Raw genomic sequence first — 26,494 nt, 5'->3', positions numbered from 1 at the left:
AGAGAATTACCAGGATGGGCCCCAGACAGAAGCCTGTGTTTGCGGCATCAGTGTGAGAGCAAAGAGACCCCACTGGAAAGGGTGGAAGGAGATGGGCACTATCGTGAGCTTGTCTTGTGGCTATGGAATGTTGCATTGACCATTGGGTTAGAGAGGAAAGAGCCGATTCTTTGCAGCTCCCACAACACCTTCTTATCAATTGCATTGCATTTGTCAGGTTGTGCCTGACGTAGAAATTGGGGTCTACCCACAACAGGGTAGATTAGAGCTTGCTTCTGCCAGGTTGCCCAGATGTAACTTGTTTCAACAGTATCACTACAATAGCCGCTGTGCACCAGGCACAACCACATGCCAGAGTGTGTTCACAGCCCATAGCTCCATTCCTCCTCTGGTAGCCAGAGGAGGAGAATTGTAGGCTTTCCACAGGAGGGAATCTTCCCCACCCACTCCCACACCAAGCCAATCAAGGAAATATTTGGTTTTAGAGCTGTGATGTCCAATAAGGTAGCCACATGTGGTCATTCAAGTTTGAATAAATTAAAATTAAATAAAATCAAAAGTTTAATTCCTCAGTCATAGTAGCTACATTTCAAGTGGCCAATAGGTACTTTTGGCTATTGGCTACCATATTGGTCAGTGCAGAATATTTCTATCCTTGCGGGAAGTTCTATTGATAGTGTTTGTCTCAAAGTTTTGCCTTGATCTCTATTTCCTTTTATCATTATGTAAAGGCTTAAACAATTTTGTTTTGTCTCTTCAACTGCTCTATAAGCTCTCAGAGGGCAGGGATCGTTGTTCAAACTTTCCTTTTCTCCCAAGCATCCATTACACCGCCTGCCTCACAGTGCTCACTGATTCATGATAGAATTCAAGGGTCAGAATTACTATGACAGGATGAATGCTGGACCAAAGCCCCCAAATCACTTTTAATAGGGAACAGTATAAAATCCTGTACTTAGATTAAAAATATCAATTGTAGGGGTGTCTGGATGGCTCAGTTGGTTGAACGTCTGCCTGACTCTTGATTTGGGTTCAGGTCATGATCCTCGGGTCATGGGATTGAGCCCTGCGTCAGGCTCTGTGCTCAGCATGGAGCCTGCTTGGGATTCTCTCTCTCTCTCTCTCTCTCTCTCTCTCCCCCCCCCACTCTGCCCCTCTACCCCACTTGCACTCTCTCTCTAAGAATAATAATAAAAATCAATTGTAGAGATGGAACTTTGAGAATTGCAGAGAAAGGAACTGCAAAAATCTGTTCCGTGATAAAGCAAGAGGAACACAGGCAAAAACTATTGAACTATACTTTTTCAGACCTGTGGGAGTTAACAAAAGTTTTGCACAATCCAAGCAGTATTTATTTAAGAGAAATGGCTGGATCTTAGTAACGACAGAGATCTTTGTAGTATTTTAGTTTGCCCTATCCCCATCCCCATCTTTCCGGCTCTGCAGATTTGAAAAACAGCAGCACTGCAACCCGGGTAGCTGGGAAAACTAGCAGCCTAGAAGTCACTGGAAGGAAAAGATTAGATTTGGAGCTTCTCAACAATCTGTATTCCCAGACAACTGTCTGGCAGCTTTTTGATAACATGATTCACATGAATTGTGATTTGACTTGACCCAGAGCTTGTTTAGTGGGAAAATCCCTATAGTCAGGGTGTTTGTGGAAAAACAACACTTGGCAATTGCTTAACATTTCTGTTCCTGGAGGCAATGACACTAGTTGGGGCAAACAATTGTCTGGCCAAAAACTTTAAAGGAAAAAGCGGAATGAGAAGTTCATAGGGAGAAGCTTTCATATATTCCTAGAGATCTTTCTAGGTATCTTTCTGATCCCTGAGAAGCTTTCATATATCCCTAGAGATCTAGGAGGCCAGGTATATGTCCAGGAAAGATCTTAGAAGGCCCTAGCCTCTCATCTCTGGTTGATCCTGAAACCTGCACAAGCAGGAAGTAGAGGTTAAGTCAGAGTTGTAAATTGCTGGAACACTGAAGGCATGTCCCAGTACACACACAGCAAATGACCTGGCAAATGACTGAAGACATGTTGGTTTAAGGCATTTAGGAAATGCCTGTCCATTCATAAGCTAACCACTAAGCTAACTGAACAAAAACTTTAGTGGCCACACATGACAAAACTATAGAAATAGTCTGCAAAATTCACTAAATAAACAATCACTAACAGCAACAAACACTGGGAAGGAGGGGCTGATTTCCAGTTACCACACTATATTTTCAACAAAGAATTATTAACAGCAAAGTATGGTCCATGCTTGAGAAATAAAGCAGTCTATAGGAATTGTCCCTGAAGACAATTAGATTTACTAGACAAAGACTTTAAATCAGCCATCATAAATGTTTAAAGAATTAAAGGAAATCATGTTTAAAGAATTAAAGAAAAGTTTGAGAATACCTCACCAACTAGAGAACATCAACAAAGAGATACAAATTATATATATATATATATATATATATATGTATATATATATATATATATATATATACACATATATATATATATATATACATATATATATATATATGCACATTTAAATTCAGAAGTTGAGGACTGGGTGGTTCAGTTGGTTAAGCAGCAGACTCTTGATTTTGGCTCAGGTCATGATCTCATGGTTCATGATTTGAGCCCTGCATCAGGATCACTGCTGAGAGTGTGGAGTCTGCTTAGGATTCTCTCTCTCTCCCTCTCTCCCCACCCTATCCCCACTCGTCTCGTGCTCTCTGAGTCTTTCTCTCTCTAAAAATAAATAAATAAACTTAATTTTTTTTTAAAGTTCAGGAGTTGAGAAGAAAAACTAAAATGAAAAATTTATATCCTCAACAGCATATCTGGGTTGACAGAAGAAAAAAAAATCAGTGTATTTGATGATAGGTCAGTTAAGATCATCCAGTTCTGGAGCAGAAAGGAAAACGAAAAAAGAAAAATGAACAGACCCTAAGATATTGTGAGAAACCATCAAGCATACTAACATTCTTTAAGAAAGAATTTTTTTAATGTTTATTTATTTTTGAGAGAGAGAGAGAATGAGAGGCAGAGGGGTAGAGAGAGAGGGAGACACAGAATTCAAAGCAGGCTCCAGGCTCTGAGCTGTCAGCACAGAGCCTGATGCAGGGCTTGAACCCATGAACTGTGAGGTCATGACCCGAGCTGAAGTCGAACGCTTAACCAACTGAGCCACCCAGGAGCCCCTCCTTTTTTTCTTTTTCTTTTTAAGTAGGCTTCATACCCATTGCAGAACCCAACATGAGGCTTGACCACACAACTCTGAGATCAAGACCTGAGCTGAGATCAAGAGTCAGATGCTCAACCAACTGAGCCACCTGGGCACTCCCATACTAATATATTCTTAATGGAAGTCTCAACAATAGAGAAGAAAGGGAAAGGGGCAGAAAGAATGTTTGAAGAAATAATGGCCCCAAACTTCCCAAATTTGGTGAAAAACCTTATTATGTACATCCAAGAAGCTCAATGAACTCTAAGCGATCCACATGTAGACACATTATACTCAAATTTGTCAAAAGCTGAAGACAAAGAAAGAATCTGGGAAGCAACAAGGAAGCAACTCATTACCTACAAGTAAGCCTCAATAGGATAAACTCGCTGACTTCTCAGCAGAAACTATGGCGGTCAGAAGACAGTGGGATGACATATTCAAAGTGCTTAAAGAAAACAACTGTCAAAAAAAGAAAAGAAAAGAAAACAACTGTCAACCAAAAATCCTATATCCAACAAAACTATCCTTCAAACATGAAGCATACATTTTTTTAAGTTTATTTATTTATTTTGAGAGAGAGAAGTAGAGAGAGAGAGGGGAGAGAGAGAATCCCAAGCAGGCTCCACACTGTCAGCATGGAGCCCAGTACAGGGCTTGAACCCACAAACCATGAGATCATAACCTGAGCCAAAATCAAGAGTCTGACACTTAACTGACTGAGTCATCCAGGCACCCCATGAAGCATACATTTTTTAAAAAATTAAATATAAAAGACGAATTAAGATATTTTCAGATAAGCAAAAACTGAGAGAATCTATCACTTGTTAGTGATCTTTCTTAAAGTTAGTTATATCTACTTATAAGAAACATTAGATTCCTTCAGTCTGAAATGAAAGGAGACAAGACAGTAATTCTACTTGATGTGAAGAAGTAAAGAGCACTGGTAAAAGTAGCTATGCAGGTAAATATAAAAGACATTATAAATGCATTTTTGTAATTATTTTGTCTTCCTACCTAATTTAAAAGACAACTGTAATGGGGGAAGCAAGTAGTATATGAGAACACTCTGTGCTTTCCATTCACTTTTGCTGTAAGCCTAAAACTGCTCTAAAAAATAAATCCATGAGAGAAAACTGCGTTAATCAGTGATTATAAAACTGTTGATAGGCCTATGATGCGTAAAAATATAACATGATTGACAATGATATAACAAAGGAGAATTGAAGCAGTGGAGCTATATTGGAGTATTGTTTTTGTACGTGTTGAAATTAAGTTGCTATTCATCTAAATTCATCTAGATTGTTTCAAGTTAAGATATTAACCTTAATTCCCAGGACAACCATTAAGAAAATTACTTAAAAATACAGTAACAACAACAATGGAATTAAAACAGTACACTGGGAAATATCAATTTAACACAACAAAAGGCGGTAATAGAGGAATTGAGGAAATATGACATAGAGAGAACACATTGCAAAATAGCAGACATAAATTGTACTTTATCAGTAAGTACATTAAATGTAAAGGATTAAATACTCAAATAAGGTGGCTCATTCAGTTCAGCACCTGACTCTTGATTTTGGTTTAGGTCATGATCTCACAGTTCGTGGGATCAAGCCTCACATCAGGCTCTGTGCTGACAGTGTGGAGCCTGCTTGGGATTCTCTCTCTCTGCCCCTTCCCTGTTCTCTCTCCCTTTCAAAATACATAAATGTTAAAAAATATTCAAATTAAAAAGCAGAGATAGGCAGAATAGATTAAAAAATATAATCTAACTATATGATGTCTATGTAAGGCATAGTTTATGTTCAAAAGATAGAAAAGAAATAGGGATGGAAAAGATATATCAAGAAAACTAACCAAAAGAGAGCTGGAGCAACTTTATTAATATCATACTAAATAGACCTTAAGATAAAGTTGTTATAAAGATCTTAAAGAAAGATATTTTATGTTAAAATGTCAATCTACCAGAAGGAAATAACAATAATAAACATATATGCACCTGATAATAAAGCTCCAAATTACAAGAAACAAAAAATGACCAAACTGGAGGAAGAAACAGATAATTCAACAATAATACTTAGAGACTTTAATGCCCTACTTTCAATAATGGTAAGAACTACTAAGCAGAAGATCAACAAGGAAACAGGAGACTTGAACAACCCTCCTTATTGCCTCTCATACAACAAATGAGCTACATTTTACATGATCCTTTCAAGACTTAGCATCATAAAGCTTTCATTTCTACCAATGTTAAACCGAATTAAACATGATCTCAACATATATGACACACAATCAATAGAGTGCAAGGCAACTTACCAGAATGGGAGAAAATGTTTGAAAATCATGTATCTGATAAGGAATTAATATCCAGAATATATGAAGAACTCCTACACCTCAACAACAAAAAACAAACAACCCAAAAAGAAAAATGCACAAATGACTTTAATAGAGGTTCCTCCAAAGATGATGTAGAAATGTCCAACAAGCATCTGAAAAGATGCTTAACATCACTTACCATTAAGAGAAATGCAAATCAAAACGAGATATCATCTCACACCGATTAGGATGGCTACTATAAAAAAACAACAACAAGAAATAACAAGGTTGGTGAGGAAGTGGAAAAATTAGAACCCTTGTCCACTGTTGGTAAAATTGTAAAATGGTGTAACTGCTATGGAAAACAGTATGGTGTTCCTCAAAAAATTAAAGAAAGAACAATCATATGATCCAATAATCCCATTTATGGATATATATCCAAAAGAACTGAAATTAGGGTCTCAAAGAGATACTTTAACACTCATATTTGTAGCAGCATTAGTCATTATAGCCAAAAGATGGAAGCACCCAAATGTCCGTTGATGGATGAATATGGTATATATGGAAAATGGAATACTATTCAGCCTTAAAAAGGAAGGGAATCCTGTTATGTGCTACAACATGGATGAACCTTAAGGAGAGTAGGTTAAGGAGTGCCTGGGTGGCTCAGTCGGTTAAGCGTCCGACTTTGGCTTGGGTCATGATCCACAGTTTGTGAGTTCGAGCCCACGTCAGGCTCTGTGCTGTCAGCTTGGAGCCTGGAGCCTGCTTTGGATTCTGTGTCTTTCTCTCTGCCCTTTCCCTGCTTGTTCTCTCTCTCTCTCTCTCTCTCTTTCTCTCTCTCAAAAATAAATAAACATTTAAAAAAAAAAGGAGAATATGTTAAGTGAAATAAGTCAATTACAAAAAGACAAATACTTTATGATTCTACTTATATAAGGTACCTAAAGTAGCCAAATTCAGAGAAGCATAAAATAGAATGGTGGCTACCAGGAGTGGGGAAAAGGAAAAAATGGAGAGTTGTTCATTAATGGGTACAGAGTTTCAGTTTTGCAAGAAGAAAAAGTTGTGATCTGTTGCCCAACAATGTGAATATGTTTAACACTACTGAACTGTACGTCTTAAAATGATAAAGATAAAAAATTTAAAAGTAAAATGATAGAGATAGTAAATTTCATTTAATATATTTTTTGCCACAATTTAAAATATGACATCAGTAAGTGATTTTTTTGGTGACCTAGACAACATAACTGTAAAATTACTATAAAAAATAATTAAGAATAGTTGGGAAAATTCTAAAATGTAAGTAATGAGGAGGAGTACTAGATCTCTATTACTAAAAAATGTTATATATCTTCAAAAATTAAAACAGCATCATATTCCACATTAATAAACAGATGGAATAATGAAATAGGATGGAAAGTCCAGAAATACAAATAATTATATTTTCATGGAAATATAGCATGGGTAATATTTACAATTGGTAGGAAAAGATGGATTTTCAATAATGGCTATTGGGACAACTGGAGTTATCAGAAAAAACTATAGGTAGACCCATTATTTCCTAACTTTAACCAGGGTAAATTCCAAATGGATGATTTCCTTTTCCAGTAGTATGGTAGACTCTGCATCTTCAAAGTGCCTTCCCAATACAACTATATCCTGAGGTTTTATCTAAAAGGTAAGGGAAATCTCCAAGGATTTAAAAAACAAAAACGAAACCAAGAAATTGAAATCTGGGTGGGAGCTGTGAACTATGAGCTGGCACAAATATTAGGGTTGTACTGGCTGCAAATGCCAATACAAACACACGGGGATGGAGAATAGGGACCACTTCAGATAAGGGCTCTGAATCCTCTGAGGAAACCAGAGAGGTCCTAGTTTGGTAGCACCAACTATTCCTGGTAGAATGAAACACAAATCCTTCCAGAGGAAAGCATACCCTGTTCCAGCCCTGATGTGGTTCAACTAAATATGAGCGAAAAGCATCACTACCACAACAATCACAACAAAAACACCAAACAAAAAACAAGCCATCATGAATGAGAGTCAGCAGAAGTAATGAACAACAGATATAGGACCCAAGGACTTCAGATATTGGAATTATCAAGTACTGAATGTAAAATAACCACAAACATTTAAAAAATTTTTAAACCTTTATTCATTTTTGAGAGATGGAGAGAGACACAGCATGAGTGGGGGAGAGGCAGAGAGAGAAGGAGACGCAGAATCTGAAGCAGGCTCCAGGCTCTGAGCTGTCAGCACAGAGCCTGACGTGGGGCTCGAACCCACCAACCGTGAAATCATGACCTGAGTTGAAGTCTGATGCTTAACCGACTGAGCCCTCCAGGTGCCCCAACCACAAACATTTTAAAGAAATAAAAATTTAATTTAAAAAATCAGTGGGGCACCTGGGGGGCTCTGTCGGTTGAGTGCTAAACTTCAGCTCAGGTCGTGATCTCATGGTTCGTGAGTTTGAGACCCGCATTGGGCTCTGTGCTGACAGCTCGGAGCCTGGAGCCTGCTTCAGATTCTATGTCTCCCTCTCCCTCTCTCTCTCTCTCTGCCCTTCCCCACTTGCGCTGTCTCTCTCTCTCAAAAGTTAATAAACATTTAAAAAATTTAAAAAATAACAAAAAATGAGTAAGCACCAAGAGACCACCCAAGTAACCCAGACATATTTGAAAAAGAACTAAATAAAACTTTTAGAAATCACTGAAATTAGTAGCTCATTGGCTAAAGTAAATAATATTTTAGATACAACTAAAGTGAGTTAGTGAATGGGGAGATGAATAAAAAACAATTACCCAGAATGCAGTACAAAGAGAAAAATAGATCAGAAATATAAAATTGTTTAGGATATAGGGAGGACAGAATTAAAGGTCTAAATTGGAGCGTCATTTGAAGTGCCACAGGAGAACGGAGAGAATACAACTGAGATGTAACATTAGGCAAAGGCTGAGCAATTTCCAGAAGTGAGGAGAGATATAAGTAGATCAACAAATTTTAAGCAGGTTAGAAAAAAAGTCCACAACCAGACACATTAGAGTAAACTGAAGAACTCCAAAGACAAAGAGAAGCCCTTATATTCAGACACAGAGGAAAGAGAGTTTGCTCACAAAAGAATGATATGTATGCTGTACCTTTCAACAGCAACCATGTAAGTATTTTAAAGTGCCAAGTAAAAAAAAACCAAAACTATCAATCTAGAATTATGTTCCAGGAAAGCCATCTTTCTTTTTTCTTTCTTTTTTTTTTTTTTAACGTTTATTTATTTTTGAGACAGAGAGAGACAGAGCATGAACGGGGGAGGGTCAGAGAGAGGGAGACACAGAATCTGAAACAGGCTCCAGGCTCTGAGCTGTCAGCACAGAGTCCGACGCGGGGCTCGAACTCACGGACCGCGAGATCATGACCTGAGCTGAAGTCGGCCGCCCAACTGACTGGGCCACCCAGGCGCCCCTGGAAAGCCATCTTTCAAGAAAGACAGTGATATGAAGACATTGATAGTAAAACAAAAGTGAGCATGTTATTTATCACCACAGACCTTCACTAAAGTAGGAACTTCTATAAGATATACTTCAGAAGGAGAGAAAAATGACCCAAGAGGAAGTTGTAAGATGCAAGGGAAAAAAAAAAAAAAAAAAAGATAAGAAAAAAAAACACCCTGGTCAATCTAAAGAAAAAATTTTCATACATGATAAAAACTATTAAAAATGTGTGGAATTTAAAAGAGTTAAAATTCTGGACTACACATCTTATAAATAGGGCAGGGGTACTAGAAGGGTCTGAGATCAGTGGCGAGCTGGTAAATGGTTAACAATAATTTCCAGAGTGGGGAAATCCATGATTTATAATGTTTGTTGACTTCCATGATTATATACGTTCCACCCATGGCTGATTTCAAGCTATCAGTGTAATGTCATTGAATATGGAGTTGGGAAGAGATACCAACAATTAGCTCTTGTGAATTCATATGAGCAAGCTCCAGCACACCACTATCCAAGATTCTATTAGTCAGGAAAGAAATTATGACTTTGTTAGGAATACACAGAAAATTTCAAGGGTGATAACTAAAAGAATGAAATTAAGTGAATAAACTTCTAACCAGGAAAGGGAAAAATGGAATAAGAAACATACACTGCATTAAACAAGATACACAATTTTTTTATATAGCAAGAAAGGAAAATAAACACAGAAGAAGTAGAACAAATACAAAGTAGGGGCACCCGAGTGGCTCAGTTAGGCATCTGACTCTTGATTTTGGCTCAGGTTATGATCCCAGGATCATGCAATAGAGCTTTGTTGGGCTCCACGCTAAGAATGGGGCCTGCTTAAAATTTTGTCTCTCTCCCCCTCTTCCCCCTCCCCATTCTCTCTCTCTCTCTCTCTCTCTCTCTCTCTCTCTCTCAAAATAAAAATTTTTTAAATGTTTTTTTCAACGTTTATTTATTTTTGGGACAGGGAGAGACAGAGCATGAACGGGGGAGGGGCAGAGAGAGAGGGAGACACAGAATCGGAAACAGGCTCCAGGCTCCGAGCCATCAGCCCAGAGCCTGACGTGGGGCTCGAACTCACGGACCGTGAGATCGTGACCTGGCTGAAGTTGGACGCTCAACCGACTGCGCCACCCAGGCGCCCCACTCTCTCAAAATAAATTAAAAAAAAAAAAGCACAAAGTAAGATGGTAGAAAATAGTTGAAATAAATCAATAATCTCAATAAAGTAAATGGACTTAATTTGCCAGTTAAAAAATAGACTGGATTTAAAAAATAAATCCAGCGGGGCGCCTGGGTGGCTCAATCGGTTGAGCATTGGACTTCAGCTCAGGTCACGATCTCGCAGTCTGAGTTCGAGCTCCGTGTCAGGCTCTGTGCTGACAGCTCAGAGCCTGGAGCCTGCTTCAGATTCTGTGTCTCCCTGTCTCCCTGCCCCTCCCCCGCTTATGCTCTGTCTCTCTCTCTCTCTCTCTCTCAAATAAATAAGCATTAAATAAAAATAAATCCAGCAATACGCCATTAAAACAGAAATATTCCAGGGGTGCCTGGGTCACTCAGTTGCTTAAGCATCCGACTCTCTGTCCCTTCCCTGCACACGTGTGCACTCTCCCTCAAAATAATAAAGAAATAAGCTTGATTTTTAAAAAAAGAGAGAGAGGGGCGCCTGGGTGGCGCAGTCGGTTAAGCGTCCGACTTCAGCCAGGTCACGATCTCGCGGTCCGTGAGTTCGAGCCCCGCGTCGGGCTCTGGGCTGATGGCTCGGAGCCTGGAGCCTGTTTCCGATTCTGTGTCTCCCTCTCTCTCTGCCCCTCACCCGTTCAGGCTCTGTCTCTCTCTGTCCCAAAAATAAATAAAAAAACGTTGAAAAAAAAAAAAAAGAGAGAGAAATACTTGAAACACAAGGACACATAATGGTTGAAAATAAAGATGAAAAGAGGCATATGATGCAAATATAACCAAAAGTAAGTTGAAAGAGCCTGTAAATAATATGAGATAATACAGACTTTAAAGCAAAAAAATTTTTTTAATTAAAAAAATAACAAAAATAAATACACACATACACATACATATTAGAAATAAAGGATCACTAAATTCCCACAAAAAGTTCAACCCAGAAGAGAGCTATAAGATTTTAAAACTTGTCCACAATCAATAAAATAGCCAATAATATATATTATTATTAATTACATACTGTATATATTAATCTTCCACATGAACATTCAGCTTATCTTTGTGAGTTCCATCAAGTTTTGATGGCTACATTAATATATATAAATTTAGATATGTGTATATATATATATATATATTTTTTAACATTTATTCATTTCTGAGACAGAGAGAGACAGAGCATGAACAGGGGAGGGGCAGAGAGAGAGGGAGACGCAGAATCTGAAGCAGGCTCCGGGCTCTGAGCCATCAGCACAGAGCCTGACGCGGGGCTTGAACTCACGAACCGCGAGATCATGACCTGAGCCGAAGTCGGACGCTTAACCGACTGAGCCACCCAGGTGCCCCTGATATGTATATATAAAAAATGATGAAACTCACAAAGATAAGCTGAAAGTTCATGCAAAGATGATAACCTTATATCTCAATTCGTAACAGGTCAAGCAGACAAAGGGAAAGACAGATCTGAACAACACAGTTAACAATCTTGATTATAAAGTGGTAGACCCAATTAGACGCACAATTAGGTTAGAAATTGGCAACAAAAATAAACAGAAAAACACCACATGCTTGGGAACTAAAGAACATACTTCTACTTGTGCTTCTAATCAAGACTGAGTAACAGAGACTACCTTTACCTGTGGCCTGAAAACAAAACAAACCAGACAAAATGCACTGAATATTTTTCAAGGCAATAGACATCAGAGAACAAGAGACAGTGATCCCTAAAAGATGGGAAATAAGTGAGGTGAACCTGACAAATGTCTCAGCATATTGCTTTGAGAGTTTCCAGATCACAGCACAGGAGGGGGGAACTGAGGCAGAGCCCAGCAGATGTCAGAATTGAGGAGATAACACTGAGAGTCCATGGAGACCAAGGTAGCTAGACTTCTTAGGACAGACCTACCTGGAGGAGAGAGGTACACAGAGGAACCAGAAAATATAATATAATATATGATATATAAATATTATTGAAACATCTCCCTCGAGTATTTAGTAGAGTATTGGAGCAGTGTGTGCATATAACAAAATTACCCAAGGCCAAGGAAATAACCACCCCAAAGGAATAAAGAGAGTAGTCCTGGTGCTCGCATGGAGATGGGAATAGTGCCTGTTTCTACTAGCTAGACTTAAAAAACTCATAATTCATGAGAGATTGGGTACAGCGCTCAAGAAGGTCTTACTTCAGTAGTGGGGAGTAATTAGTCCTAGATGGAATACTGCTGTGGAACCGTCTAATAAATCATGAAATGAAGACTCAAAAAGATCAAACTGTTTCCAAGTAACTTAACTGCATCCCAGAACAAAAGCTCGAGAGATTTATAGGAATACAAAAATATCCAACACCCACAAGGAAAAATTCATGTCTGGCATCTAATTACAGAATACCAGGCATGCCAAGATGCAAAAAAATAAGACCCATAATGAGAATAATCCATCAATTGAAATAGAATAGACACAGATGTTAGAAGTAGCAGGAAAAGACATTAAAAGAGTAATTATAACAGTACTTGGTATATTCAAAAATTTAAGTCGAGACATGGAAGATATAAAAAAGATACAAATCAAACTTGTAGAGATGAAAACTACAATGTCTGAGATAAAAAATATGTTGGAAGGGATTAACAACAGACGAAACATTGCCAAAGAAAGGATTAGTGAACTTGAGGCATGGCAGTAGAAACTATCCCAAATGAAAAACAAAATAAAACAAAATCCCCCAAAATGAAATGTCAGTGAGCTGCAGGAAAACCTCAAGCAGTTTAGTATTTAAGGAACTGAAGTCCCCAAAGGAGTGGGGTGCAAAAAAATATTTGAGAAAGTAACGGTAAAAAAACTTTCCAAATGTAAAGAAAACTGTAACCTCATAGATCCAAAAAGATCCATGAACTCCAAGCATATGAAACATGAAGAAAAACTACACCAAGGCACATGATAGTCAAGTTGTTAAAAATGCATAATAAAGAGAAAAATCTTAAAAGCAGCCAGAGATAAAAGACATGTATGCACACAAGCACAAAGATAATGATGGTAACAGATTTCTCAACAGAAATGCAAGAGAAGGGCGCCTGGGTGGCTCAGTCAGTTGAGCATCCTGACTCTTGATTTCAGCTCAGGTCATGATCCCACGGTCATGGGATCAAGCCCCACATTGGGCTCTGTGCTGAGTGTGGAGCCTGCTTAAGATTCTCTCTCTCTCTCTCTCTCTCTCTCTCTCTCTCTCTCTCTCTGCCCTTCTCCCCAACTCGCACTCTCTCTCTCTAAAAAACAGAAAGCCATGCAAGAGAAGACAATGAACATCTTAACAACAACAGTCAACCCCAAATTCTCTACCCCGTACTATACAAACAAATATTAAAGATCCCCTTCAGGGGCGCCTGGGTGGCGCAGTCGGTTAAGCGTCCGACTTCAGCCAGGTCACGATCTCGCGGTCCGTGAGTTCGAGCCCCGCGTCGGGCTCTGGGCTGATGGCTCAGAGCCTGGAGCCTGTTTCCTATTCTGTGTCTCCCTCTCTCTCTGCCCCTCCCCCATTCATGCTCTGTCTCTCTCTGTCCCAAAAATAAATTAAAAAAAAAAAAAAAAAAGATCCCCTTCAGGCATAAGAAGAATGGAAATCTGGGTCTACAGAAAAGAATGGTTAACTACATGGGTAAATGTAGAAGATATTTTTCATCTTTTCAAAATCTCTTTGAAAGTAATTGGCTGGGGGCAACTGGGTGGCTCAGTCGGTTAAGCATCTGGCTCTTGTTTCGGCTCAGGCCATGATTTTGCGGCTTTGTGAGTTCGAGCCCTGCATTGGGCTCTGGGCTGACAGCTCAGAGCCTAGAGCCTGCTTCAGATTCTGTGTCTTCCTCTCTCTCTCTGCCCCTCCTCCACTCGTGCTCTCTCTCTCTCGAAAATAAATAAACATTAAAAAAAGTTTTTTTAAATATAAATTGTCTAAATTTTTGAATTTGTTGGCATAAAATTGTTCAAAATGTTCCTGATATATTTAATATATCTAGAATATATAGCGATGCCACATTCTCATTCCTGATATTGGCAAATTGTGTCTTCCCTTTTTTTTCTTTATCAGTCTGGCTGTAGATTTATCCATTTTATTGATCTTCTAAAAGAACCAGTTTTTGGTTTCATTGATTTTCTCTATTGTTTATCTGTTCCCTATTTTGCTATTGATTAGTTCCTTTCTTCTGCTTACTTTGGATTTAATTTCATCTCCTTTTTCTGGTTTCCTAGAATGAAAGCTGAAGTCATTGAGTTCAGATTTTTTTAGCTATGACATCAAAAGCATGATACATAAAAGAAAAAAATTAATAAATTGGACTTCATGAAAATTTAAAAACTCATACTCTTCAAATAACACTAAGAGAATGAAAAGACAAGCCACTGGCTGGAAAAAAAATTTTTTTTTTTTTGTAAAATAGATACCTGACTTTTATCCACAGAATATAGACAGAAGATAGAGAATTCCTACAAGTTAGTAATAAGCAAACAACCCAATAAAAAGGAGGAGTGACGGTGGAAGATTTGAACAGTCACTTCTTGAAAGAAAATGTATGGATGGCAAATAAGCACATGAAAAGATGTTCAACAGCATTAGTCAGTAGAGGTGTCCAAATTAAAGCCACAATAAGACCCCTACCACACACCTATTAGAATGGCTAAAATTAAAAAGATAGACTATTATGCTGATGAGAATGTAGAGGCCCTACAACTCTCATACACTGCTGGCGGGAATGTAAAATGGTACAACCTCTTTGGAAATCAGTTAGGCAATTACTTAGAAAGTTAAACGTACTCTTTTTAAAAAATGTTTACTCATTTTTGGGAGAGGGAGAGAGAGGCAGAGAAAGAGAGGGACAGAAGATCCGAAGCGGGCTCTGTGCTATAAGCAGTGAGCCTGATGCAGGGCTTGAACTCACGAACTGTGAGATCATGACCTGAGCTGATGTTGGACACTAAACCAATTGAGCCACCCAGGTGCCCCAAAGTTAAACATACTCTTACTATATGATCTCACCATCACTCTTAGGATTTTTCCCAAGAGAAATGAAAGCACTTGTCCATAAAAGGACTTGCACATAAATGTTTATAAAGCTTTATTTGTAATAGCTAAAAACTGGAAACAACCCAGATGGCTATCAAGAGATGCCGGCACAAACACATTTTGCTATATTCGTACAATGGAATACTACTCAGCAATAAAAAGGAATGATCTGTTGATACATGCAACAACATGGATGAAACACACAAAGAAGATTATGCTGAGTGAGAAAAACCTAGACAAAAAAAAGCACACATTGTATAATTTCATTTATATAAAATTCTACAAAATGCGAATAAATCTATAATGACAGAAAGCAGATCAGCGGTTGCCTGAAGATTCAGGTAAGGGGAGAGAGGGAAAGATTCCAAGGGGGCATGAAGGAACTTTTGGGGTTGAAAGATGTGTTCACTATTTCAATTGTGGTGATGGTTTCATCAGTATATACATATGTCATAACTTTTCAAACTGTATACCTCATGTACATTTTATTGCATATCGATTATACCTCATAAAGTTAATTTAAAAATTTTTTAATGTTTTATTTTATTTTTGAGAGAGAGAGAGACAGAGTACAAGCAGGGGCGGGGCAGAGAGAGAGGGAGACAGAATATACGAAGCAGGCTCCAGGCTCTGAGCTGTCAGCACCGAGCCCGATGTGGGGCTCGAACCTGTGAACCATGAGATCATGACCTGAGCTAAAGTCAGACGCTTAACTGACTGAGCCACCCAGGCGCCCCATAAAGTTAATTAAAAATAAAGAACAAGAAAACACACCTCTAAGTATCCCATGCATTGAAAAAGAAGTCATAACAGAAATTTAACAATTCTTGAAACTGAGTGATAATAAAAATATGAGATATGAAAATGTGAGCTATAGGAAATAGTATTTTAAAGAAATGTGATAGCCTTAAATGATTGTATTAGTAAGGAAGAAGGTCAGTGATTAATGAAATAAGTGTCCAACTCAAGAAATTAGGAAAGAACAAAACAAAGTCAAGGGAGAAGGGACAAAATCAAGATAGACGCAGAATTAATGTAATGCAAAGCAAACACACAAAAATTGGAAAAAGATTGAGTAAGCTAAAAGTCTTAAAAAGTGACAAATTGCTGACAAACCTTATTGAAGAGAAAGATATGATACAAACAACTAATACCAGGAATGGGAAATGTTCATAGTTAAAAATACAGCAAAGAGAAAAAAGATAAGAGAACATTATGAACAACTTTATGGAAACAAATTTGAAAACTTAGGTACAATGTATAAATTCCTTAAAAAAAAATAACTCACCAAAGCAAAGTAAAAAAAGAAATAGAAGGCCTAAAATGTCTATGACCATTTTAAAAAAAAGAGTCAATGGTTTAAAAATTCTCTCTTCCTCATCCGCAAAAACTCAAGGCAGATTATAACAAATTTTCAAGGAACAAATCATTCCAAACTCATACAAACTCATCCAGCAAATAGTAAAAGAAAGAACATGCCCCTTTTAATTATTTGAGGCTGGTACATCACTAACTGTCAAAATCATACCTGGACATTATAAGATAATTACAAGCCAATCACTGTTGAACATAAATGCAAAAACTCTAAAAATATTATTAACAATTCCAATTCCTGCAGCATATAGAGAAGACAGTAAACTATTATCAAGTTAGATTTCTACCAGTAGTAATTCAGGATTAGGAAAACCAGTAGTGAAATTCAGCGCATGAATAGTTTGAAGGAGAAGAGCTATCTGATCAACTCAGTACATGCAGAGAAAAGCAACATGTGAAGTTCAACATCCATTCATGATTTTAAAAGCCTCCCAAAACAAAAATTTCTTACCAAACTTTTTAACCTGATGGGATATACTACCAAATAGTTACAGTTAACCATGTTTTTAATAGTAAAACATTGGAAACATTTTCTTCAAAATAAAAAAACAAGACAAGAATTCCATTGCCACTGCTTGTACTCAGTGCTGTACTTGAGGTTTAGCCAGTGCAATAAAGTAAGAAAAAAAAGTATGTAAGAATTGAATAGAAAAAGAAACAGTCAAGGTTGCATAAGACGACTATCTATATAGAAAAAGCAAAACAAATCTAAAGACAAAGATCCACATGCAAATACCAATTGTATTTCTCTATACTATCAACAAAGAGTTAGAAAATATAAAAAAAGATATAATTTGTAATAGCAACAAAATATAAACTGTACTAGAAATAAGTTGCTCATACATCTGAATGGCTCATTCTCTCATCTCTTTAAATCTTTCCTCAAATTCCACCTTCTCAATTTAGCCTACTGTGACCACTCCATTTAAAAATCGCATTTCCCCAACCCCCAAATTCCTGATCAGTTTTTTTTCTCTATTTTTTTCCACATGTCACGTTCTACCACACTCAGAATTACTGCTCTTGCCTATCTTCCTTGTGTCTTCTCCCTCCATGAGTACAGATACTTTTGTCTGCTTTGTTTAGTCTGGTATTCTCAGAGTCTAGAACAGTGCCTGGTACATAGTAGATGCTCAAAAAATATTTACTGAATGAGTAAATAAATTAAAAAAATAAGTATATGTGGTCTTTATTGAGAAAATTGTACAACTTTACTGAAAGGCATTAGAGAAAATATACATAAATGAAGAGAGAAACCATATTCATGGATATGGATTCAGTAGCAAAAAGATGTGAATTCTCTTCCAAATTAATGTACAAGTTAATTGTAATATTAACCAAGGCACCCAAAGATCTGTGTGTGTGTGTGTGTGTGTGTGTGTGTGTGTGTGAGTGATTTTATAAATGGATTATAAAATTTATATGGAAACACAAAAGGCCAAAATATGCAATATTCTCCTCAAGAACAAGAGAGGGTAGGAGGCTTGCCCTACACACTTGTTTATATCATTATTGTAGAGCTATAGTGATTAAAAAACATGATGTCAGCACAGGGACAGATCAAAGGAATAAAACAAAGAGTTTAGAGACAGACCCACAAATAGAAGGAAACCTGATTTCGAATATAGATGATACTGCAGCTAAGTAGGAAAGGATGAAATATTTAATAAGTGATACTAGAGTAATTAGTGATTCATAAATAAAAGTAATTGGAATGACTCCTTAATGCACACAATGCCCCCAAATTAGTCCCACATGGATTATAAACCTAATTGTAAAATGAAAAACTGTAAAACCTTTACAAGAAAATATAGAAGAATATCTTTATGACTCAGCATAGGGAAAGAGTTCTGAAATAAAACACAGAGTAAACACCATGAGAAAAATATTGATAAATTCAGCTAGATTGTGATACTTGAAATACACCTTCCTGATAAAGGATCAGTATCTAGGATTCATAAAGAACCATTAAAATCAGTATCAAAAACCCAAACAATTCAAAAAGAAAAATGGGCAAGACTTTAGCATATACTTAGTAGAAGTAATGCAAATACCAAGAAGCAAATAAAAATACGCTCAACTTCATTAGTAATCAGGAAAATGCAAATTAAAGCTCCCACAAAATTCCCTGTGTGCCCACTAGGCTGGCAAACACGAAGAGGTTTGACATCAGTGAGTATTGGTGAGGATGGAGAGCAATAGGAACTCAATCACTGTGGCTGGGAGCACTACTCAAGACAACCATCTTGAAAAACGCTTTGACCTTGACTCCTAAAGTTAATCACGTCCACACCCTATGACCTGGCAGATCCAGTCTGAGGTTGACATCCTAAACACACTCTTGCACCTGTTCGAATTAGGAGAGACAGACAAGAATGTTCAAGGCAGCTTTGCTTCTAACAGCAAAAACAAAGCACAGCCAACCATAGCTAAATACAGCACAATTAAAAAGAACATTTTAGAAGACTACTACAATGCGATATCACTTTTATAAAGTTAAAAATAAGCACAACTAAACATATTGTTTACAATCTAATTTTTAGCTATTAGATATTTTTTAGATACTTTCAGGATAAACCCACAGTTCATTTACTCATCACCTTTAGGAGAGGGGTAGGCATCGGTGTGAGATAGCAAAGGCTTCAGTAACACTTCTAATGTCGGGCACCGGCTGGTTCAGTCAGTTAAGTATCCGACTCTTGGTTTCAGCTCAGGTCATGAGCTCAGTTTGTGGGTTCAAGCCCCGCATTGGGCTCTGCACTGATAGTGTGAAGCCTGCTTGGGATTCTCTCTCTCTCTCTCTCTCTCTCTCTCTCTCTTTCTGCCCCTTCCCAGGCTCACACTCTCTCTCTCAAAATAAATAAATAAACTTAAAAAATAGTATTTTTAATGTTTTAATTTTAAGTTAGTTGGTAGGTTCACAGGTGTACGTTGATCATTATGCCTCAGAATTTCTATCTTGTTATATTTTTCTTCTGTATGTATTATATGGGACACAAGAACTTGGTTATTTTTTCAAATGGATCAAATATTTACATGTAGGGGCGCCTGGGTGGCGCAGTCGGTTAAGCCTCCGACTTCAGCCAGGTCACGATCTCGCGGTCCGTGAGTTCGAGCCCCGCGTCGGGCTCTGGGCTGATGGCTCAGAGCCTGGAGCCTGTTTCCGATTCTGTGTCTCCCTCTCTCTCTGCCCCTCCCCCATTCATGCTCTGTCTCTCTCTGTCCCAAAAATAAATAAACGTTGAAAAAAAATTAAAAAAAAAATTTACATGTAAACAATGAAACCATAAAGGTACCAGGAGAAACCATAGGATACATTTTTAAAAATAATTTTAGTGTGACAGAGGCCTTTCTAACGATGACAGAAATCCAGAGCACTTAAAAGATTGAGGCATTGGGCAAGTTTCGTCATAAGAAGTTACAAGATAACAATCAACTAGAAAGAAAAAAGAGCGACACATGCAAAGGGCTAATTTCCTTAACATATACTCCTACAAATCAATAATGAAAGCCAATCCTTCATAGAAAAATACACAAAGGGGGTGCCTGGGTGGCTCCGTCAGTTAAGCGTCCCACTTCGGCTCCGGTCACGATCTCGTGGCTCATGGGTCTGAGCCCCACATCGGGCTCTGTGTTGACAGCTCAGAGCCTGGAGCCTGTTTCGGATTCTGTGTCTCCCTCTCTCTGCCCCTCCCCCGCTTGTGCCCTGTCTGTCTCTCTCAAAAATACATAATAGACATTAAAAATTTTTTTTTAAAAAGAAAAAGAAACAAAGGATATGGACAGATAGTCCACAGAAAAGGAAATACAAATAGACTTTAGATACCTGAAACCATGTTCAACCTCAGAGTGACAGAAATGAAATTCACCAGGATATCCCAATACACTTTGCTGACAGAGAAAGATTTAAAAAAAATATATACGTATAGTGACCACTGCTTGTTGCATTTTTCAACCCCAAGATCACTTGCCTTTACTCCCTGAAGATTTTACTGCTGCATTACTACACATACTCTTGGACAATGATCCTGTCATAACTCTTGGTGGTTTCATTATCAATATAGATAGATAGTTCTTCCAAGACATTCTCCTCTGCATTCCGTGAGCATCACTCCTCCAGTGACCTTGTCTCTACCTTCCCTTGGCCACATCTTACTGATAAATGTAATCCCTGAATAATCCTACCTAGGGACAACCCACGGTCTCACCATCTTCTAACCTCCAGCTCAACCCCTTTCTGGTACCTCAACTCCAAAAAATTGTTTTGCCCCATCACAGAACCTGCATGTCCTGTATCTTGCTTTCTCTTCACCCGCCCATATTCCTCTCCCTATCTAGCTTAAATCCCTGGTTCCATTTTCGTAAACACCCTTTGCATACTCTTTTCGCTCTCTTGCCCTCTCGGGTTTCAATACACTCACCTGGCAACCCCCTAATTCTGCTTCTACGCAACTGCTTACCTGTTCTGCACCTGCCCTCTCATGTAGTTTAGCGTGGCTGGAGAAATTTCTCACTTATGACCGTAAACCTGAGGCAGGCCCTTCGTAGCTGCTTGGTAATCACATGACGTTTCCATGGTTCACTCATCCTCCTGGACAACTATTTCATGCCCTAGTGTCTCCTTCTCCATCCTTATCCTCCACCGTTGACCTTGCTTCCCCTTACACTGAGAAAACAAAGCAATCAGGAAAGAAGATGTCCTGATTTGCCCACTTCCGGGTCCAGGCTCTCTGACTTCCTTGTTCTGTCCATTGAGAACTGTCTGTGCTCCCAGCTAAACCAGTCCTCTACCCATGCATGGGATCTCATGCCCTCTGCTGACTAAAGGACATGGCTTCAGCAATTTCCACCTCTATCTCTCCTGTAGCATCATTTCCCCCTTTCCTACTGGGTTCTCTCTTCAGCATATGAAGAAGCTGTATTTTTTTCTTGACCTTTTCATTTCTCTGATTTCTTTATTTTAATTTTTAAGAAATGTTTATTTTGGGGCACATGGCTGGCTCCGTTGATTGCGCATCCGGCTTCGGCTCAGGTCTTGATCTCACAGGCGAGTTCGAGCCCCGCAACAGGCGAGTTCGAGCCCTGCAACAGGCTCTGTGCTGACAGCTCAGAGACCGGAGCCTGCTTTGGATTCTGTGTCTCCCTCTCTCTCTGCCCGTCTCCCGCTCTCTCTCTCTCTCTCAAAAATAAACGTTAAAAAAAAGTATTTTATTTACTTACTTTGAGAGAGAGAGAGAGAGAAAGAGTGCAGGTATGCATATGTGAGAGCAGGGGAGGGGCAGAGACAGAGGAAGAGAGAGAATCCCAAGCAGTGAGATTCTGAGCAGAGAAGCCTGCCCCAGGCTTGATCCCACCAACCACCAGATCATGACCTGAAATCAGCCAACAGTTGGTCACTTAGCCGACTGGGCCACCTAGGCGCCCTTCTGATCCCTTTAGAGTAAAACCAGAGTTCCTCTGTTCACTGCCTCTAGCCTCTCTTCTCCCGTTCTCAGACACCCTCCTAACAGACTTCTGCCCCTCCACTCTATTGGAATAGCTCTTGTTCAGGTCACCGATGTCCCCCTCATTGCTAAATGTAATGGTCAACTCTTAGTCTCCATGAGATCATGACCTAAGTGGAAATCAAGAGCTAGCTGCTGACTGAGCCACACAGGTGTCCCTGGAATGTTTTCTTATCCAGACTTCTAGGACATTCCACTCCTCCGACTTTCCTTGTACTGCCTTGGCTGCTGCTTTTCATTCTCCTTCGCTGGCTCTGCATCTCCATGACCTCTAAACACTGGATAGCCCAGATTCAGTTCTTGGACCCCTTCTATTTTCATTCAGCATTGATTCTCTTAACGACTTCATTCATTCATTCATTCATTCATTCATTCAGATTTCTATCTGCAGCCTGGACCTTTCCCTTGAGATCCATCATCATGTTTTCAGCTGCTTATCAACCCCCCTGGACATTTAACAAACATCTTAACACCAAACTCCTGACCTCTCTCCTCCCAAACCCACTTGTCCTGAAATCTCTCCTCAGGAAATAGGAACTCTGTCCTTCCAGGCTGATCAGCTCAGAAATCTTGGCTATGTCTTTAACTCCCCTCTCTCTGTGTCACTTTGTCTCTCCTCCCGTAACAGATCCTGTCAGCTCTGCCTATGAAATTTATCCAACCACTTCCTGCCTAACACCCCGTCTATAACAGCCTCCGCTTACTCTCACCTGGATAACTGTACTGGCTTCATAACTCAACTCTCTGCCTTCAGGCCTTGGCTCAAATGTCATCTTTTCAGCGAGGCTTTCCTTAAATACTCTAAAACTGCAATACCCCCTTCCTGGGCACTCTCTGATCTTTCATGACGTTTGCTTTTTCTCCTTAGCCGTTACCACCATCTAAGATAATATCCATTTCACTCATTCAGTTCGTGTCTACCTCCCCTGCTAGATCATAAGCCCATAAACACAAGCATTTTTGTCTGTTTCAGTCGCTGCTTAATCCACAGAATATGGAAGAGACCCTGGCACAGAGTGAATATTAAAAAATGTATATTTGTTGAATGAATAAACAACATTTAATTGGCCAGAGGGTGGGCAACAGGCGTTCTCAAATCTGCTGGTACGAATACCAACTGTGTAATCTCCACAGAAGGCAAATTGACAATAACTATTAAAATTACAAACGAGGGGCGCCTGGGTGGCTCAGTCGGTTGAGCGTCCGACTTCAGCTCAGGTCACGATCTTGCAGTCCGTGAGTTCGAGCCCCGTGTCGGGCTCTGGGCTGATGGCTCAGAGCCTGGAGCCTGTTTCGGATTCTGTGTCTCCCTCTCTCTCTCTGCCCCTCCCCCGTTCATGCTCTGTCTCTCTCTGTCTCAAAAATAAATAAACGTTAAAAAAATATTAAAAAAAAAAATTACAAACGCAGGGGCGCCTGGGGGGCTCAGTCAGTTAAGCGTCTGACTTCAGCTCAGGTCATGATCTCATGGTTCATGAGTTCGAGCTCCACATCAGGCTCTGTGCTGACAGCTCAGAGCCTGGGGCCTGCTTCAGATTCAGTGTCTCCTTCTCTCTCTGCCCCTCTTCTGCTCATGCTCTCTCTCTCAAAAATAAATAAACATTAAAAAAATTACAAATGCATATCTCCCCTGACCCAGAAGTGCTGCTTTTAAAGTATCCTTCATATAAATGCACGTACGTGCAAAGTGACACATGGAGAAAGTAAGCCACTGCAGAATATTTTATCCCCGGAAAGGAACGAAAACAGCCAAATTGTCCAGCAATGGCAGACTATAAGAAATTATAGCTTTTCCATCCCATGGAGTAGTTTGCAGTAGCAAAAAAGAAGAAAGAGACTTCTTGTGTCCTGATGGAACCTCCCGGATACACACGTTTTTTAGAGAAAAGGAGCTGAAAAGTACAGTCGGTGTGCCATTATTTTTATAAACATAAAAGGAAAGGTACAAAAAGAAGATGTATCTGCATTTTCTCATCTATGTGCAGACTATCTCAAGAAAGATGCCCAAGAAACTGCTAACAACGGTTGCTTGTTTGGAGGGCAATGGATGGGTGAGACGCAGAGGTGGGAGCCTTCCCCCCCCCCCCTTAAACTCTTTTAAACCCGAAGTTTTGCTCCTGTGAATGGTTATCTATTGAGAGGAGAATAAGGAGAATAATTCAAAAGGAAACAAAATAATTTTTAAAACATCGTGGTGGCAGCATGCATCTTTACACGCATCGCCTTGACAATCCTGTGACCGAAACCCACCAAGTATGTCCCCACTTTTCAAACGAAGGAAACGGGAGTTTAGAGACGTCAAGTCAAGCAGTGCAGGGGTAGAATGGGATGGGGGACTGGAACCCTGCTTACCCTGCCTTTCTCTTGCCAGCCCCTCAGTCCTCCCAGCCCATGTTCTGGGCTCTGGTTCACTTCCTCCGGCCCCCACCCCCCCCCCCCCCCCCCGGCTCCCCAGAGTGGTGCCCTTCCACAGGGACCACACTCCTAGGCCCAACCCCAGAAATCTACCACCGGGAGCTTCGCTCAGAGGCCAGGGGTGGCAGCTCCCTGGAGTCTGACAGTTCGTCTCTGCTTAGAGCCACCAACAGGAGGGTGGGTGTGCCACCATGCCCCGCGGCTGAACCCAGCCCGCCCTGGCCCCCCAGGGCCTCCAGCCTGTACCTGTCAATAATGACCGGGTCAGAGGGTGTCTCGTTCCGGTTGCCACAGCTCTTCCGGTCACAGCACCGGCTGGGGGAAGATGAGGAGAGAGGGAAGGAGGAAAGGGAGGGAAGGAGAAGGTGTGTGTGTGTGTGTGTGTGTGTGTGTGTGTGTGTACGCGCGCACGAGTTCGCACACATGCTTCAGGATGAGGATACTGATGTCCTGTCTCTGACTATGGAACCCCTGGTCCAGGGGACTCATTCCCAGGAGCCTGGGGGAGAAGGAAGGGTCTTCGTGGGGACCTGGAAAACCCAGTCCTGAGTGCAAGGTTGGCTGGGGAACCCTTGTCCCAATGGCATGCTGCTCCTGGCGGATGCAGGAAAAGCAGGCTGCCGGCCACCTACAGGGTCTCTCCCTCTCTCTCTCTCTCTCTCTCTCTGGACACTTTTTATACACATAGAAAAGAGCTCAAATTGGAAGCATGCGGCTCATAAATTTTCAAAAAGTGAACCCACCCATGCAACCAGCACCCAGACCAAATGTGACGATGTGATCAGAGCCCCAGAAACCCCCTTATGCCTCTTCCTTGTCACTACTCTTCCCAAAGGTAGCCAACCAGATTTTTGAATACTATTCTCTTCTCCATGCGTGAAGAACTGCCTCTCAGGACCCTGTATGACTGGCATCTCTGGAGGAGACCTTGCCTAGAAATGCCAAGCTCTGGGGTAACGAGGGAAGGGGAACCAAGAGCTGTGCCCCCACCCCCCCCGCCACCACCCTGCCCCCCCCTCCCCACCCCGCTGAGGGAGCACCCTGAGGTTCACCTAGGAAGCAGCAAAGTTTCCTCTCTCTAGCTCCTGAGCTAATCCGGGAGGCCCAACCCTGCTCCCCCCTCCCCCCAGCAAGCCTCCCCTGAGCTTTATTAGTTAAGCTTTCCAGTGGTGGCAGGAGGCCTCTCTTACAAAAACACTTGGCGAAGCCACATAAACAGGCCAGGCTAATGGGGCCTCAAGGACCCTCTCTTCAGCCAGCACTGTGCTCAAGGGCCTCCCTCCTCCCTCACCGCCTTCCCCCACCCGGCTTCCCTAGGGAGCTGCGAGGAGGAGGAGGGGGGTGACAGTGGTCAGGGGCAGGGCCTGGTGGGGACTGAGGGGCAAGGTGCAAGTGACCCAAACCTTCTCACCTGCACATGATCTCATGAGTGAGCAGCACTCGGCACATTTCGGGGTTCTTGTCCTGCCCCTCATAGATGATGGCCTGGGGGGAGAGGGGGAGCGCACAGGCTCGAGGGGAAGGAGGCTCCTCTCAAGTCCAAGTGGAGGGAAGAGATGAGCCCTGCCCCCAGGGAAGATCATGCCCTCCAACTTGCTCTGGGCCTCTGGGGCGCCCAAGAAGGCAAAGCAGGAGCTGGGATCTGGGCCAAATCAGGACCACCACAGTGGGGGGCGGGATGGGCTAGAGTGTCACGAGGTCGGTCTACAGATTCTGGTTGCCCGCAGGTCGCGCTTTCCAGAGCCAGCTCTGTCTGAGGCTGGGGATGTCCCCAGACCACAAGGACCAAGGTCAAGTTGTTGGTGGGGTAGACACACTCTTTTCTCCACTGTTTCCATGCCCCTAGTGGACCTCTGCCTCCTGCTCAGAGGCACTGTCCCTCTGGGCTCTCCGTATCGTGTCCTCAGCCCAGGGCCGCGTGTCCCCCTTGCACTGTTCTAT

General features: G+C 40.7%; 1 protein-coding gene across 2 annotated transcripts in view; it reads right to left on the bottom strand.

Moving 5' to 3' along the window:
• Positions 1-26,494, bottom strand: part of EBF4 (EBF family member 4) — a 58,612-nt gene that overhangs the window by 20,049 nt on the left and 12,069 nt on the right. For both annotated transcript variants that reach the window (XR_005782096.1, XM_040447501.1), the window contains exons 5-6: positions 25,965-26,038; positions 24,800-24,868 (exon numbers count right to left, since the gene is read on the bottom strand). Coding sequence is in view for 1 of the 2 variants with exons in the window: in XM_040447501.1 (XP_040303435.1) it covers positions 24,800-24,868; positions 25,965-26,038 (143 nt within the window). In the remaining variant the exon portion in view is untranslated. The remainder of the gene's footprint in view (positions 1-24,799; positions 24,869-25,964; positions 26,039-26,494) is intronic.

The sequence above is a fragment of the Herpailurus yagouaroundi genome, unplaced genomic scaffold, assembly GCF_014898765.1.
Source record: "Herpailurus yagouaroundi ecotype Mexico unplaced genomic scaffold, PumYag 196, whole genome shotgun sequence".
Taxonomy (NCBI): domain Eukaryota; kingdom Metazoa; phylum Chordata; class Mammalia; order Carnivora; family Felidae; genus Herpailurus; species Herpailurus yagouaroundi.
This window is presented reverse-complemented; position numbering and strand designations above follow the sequence as displayed.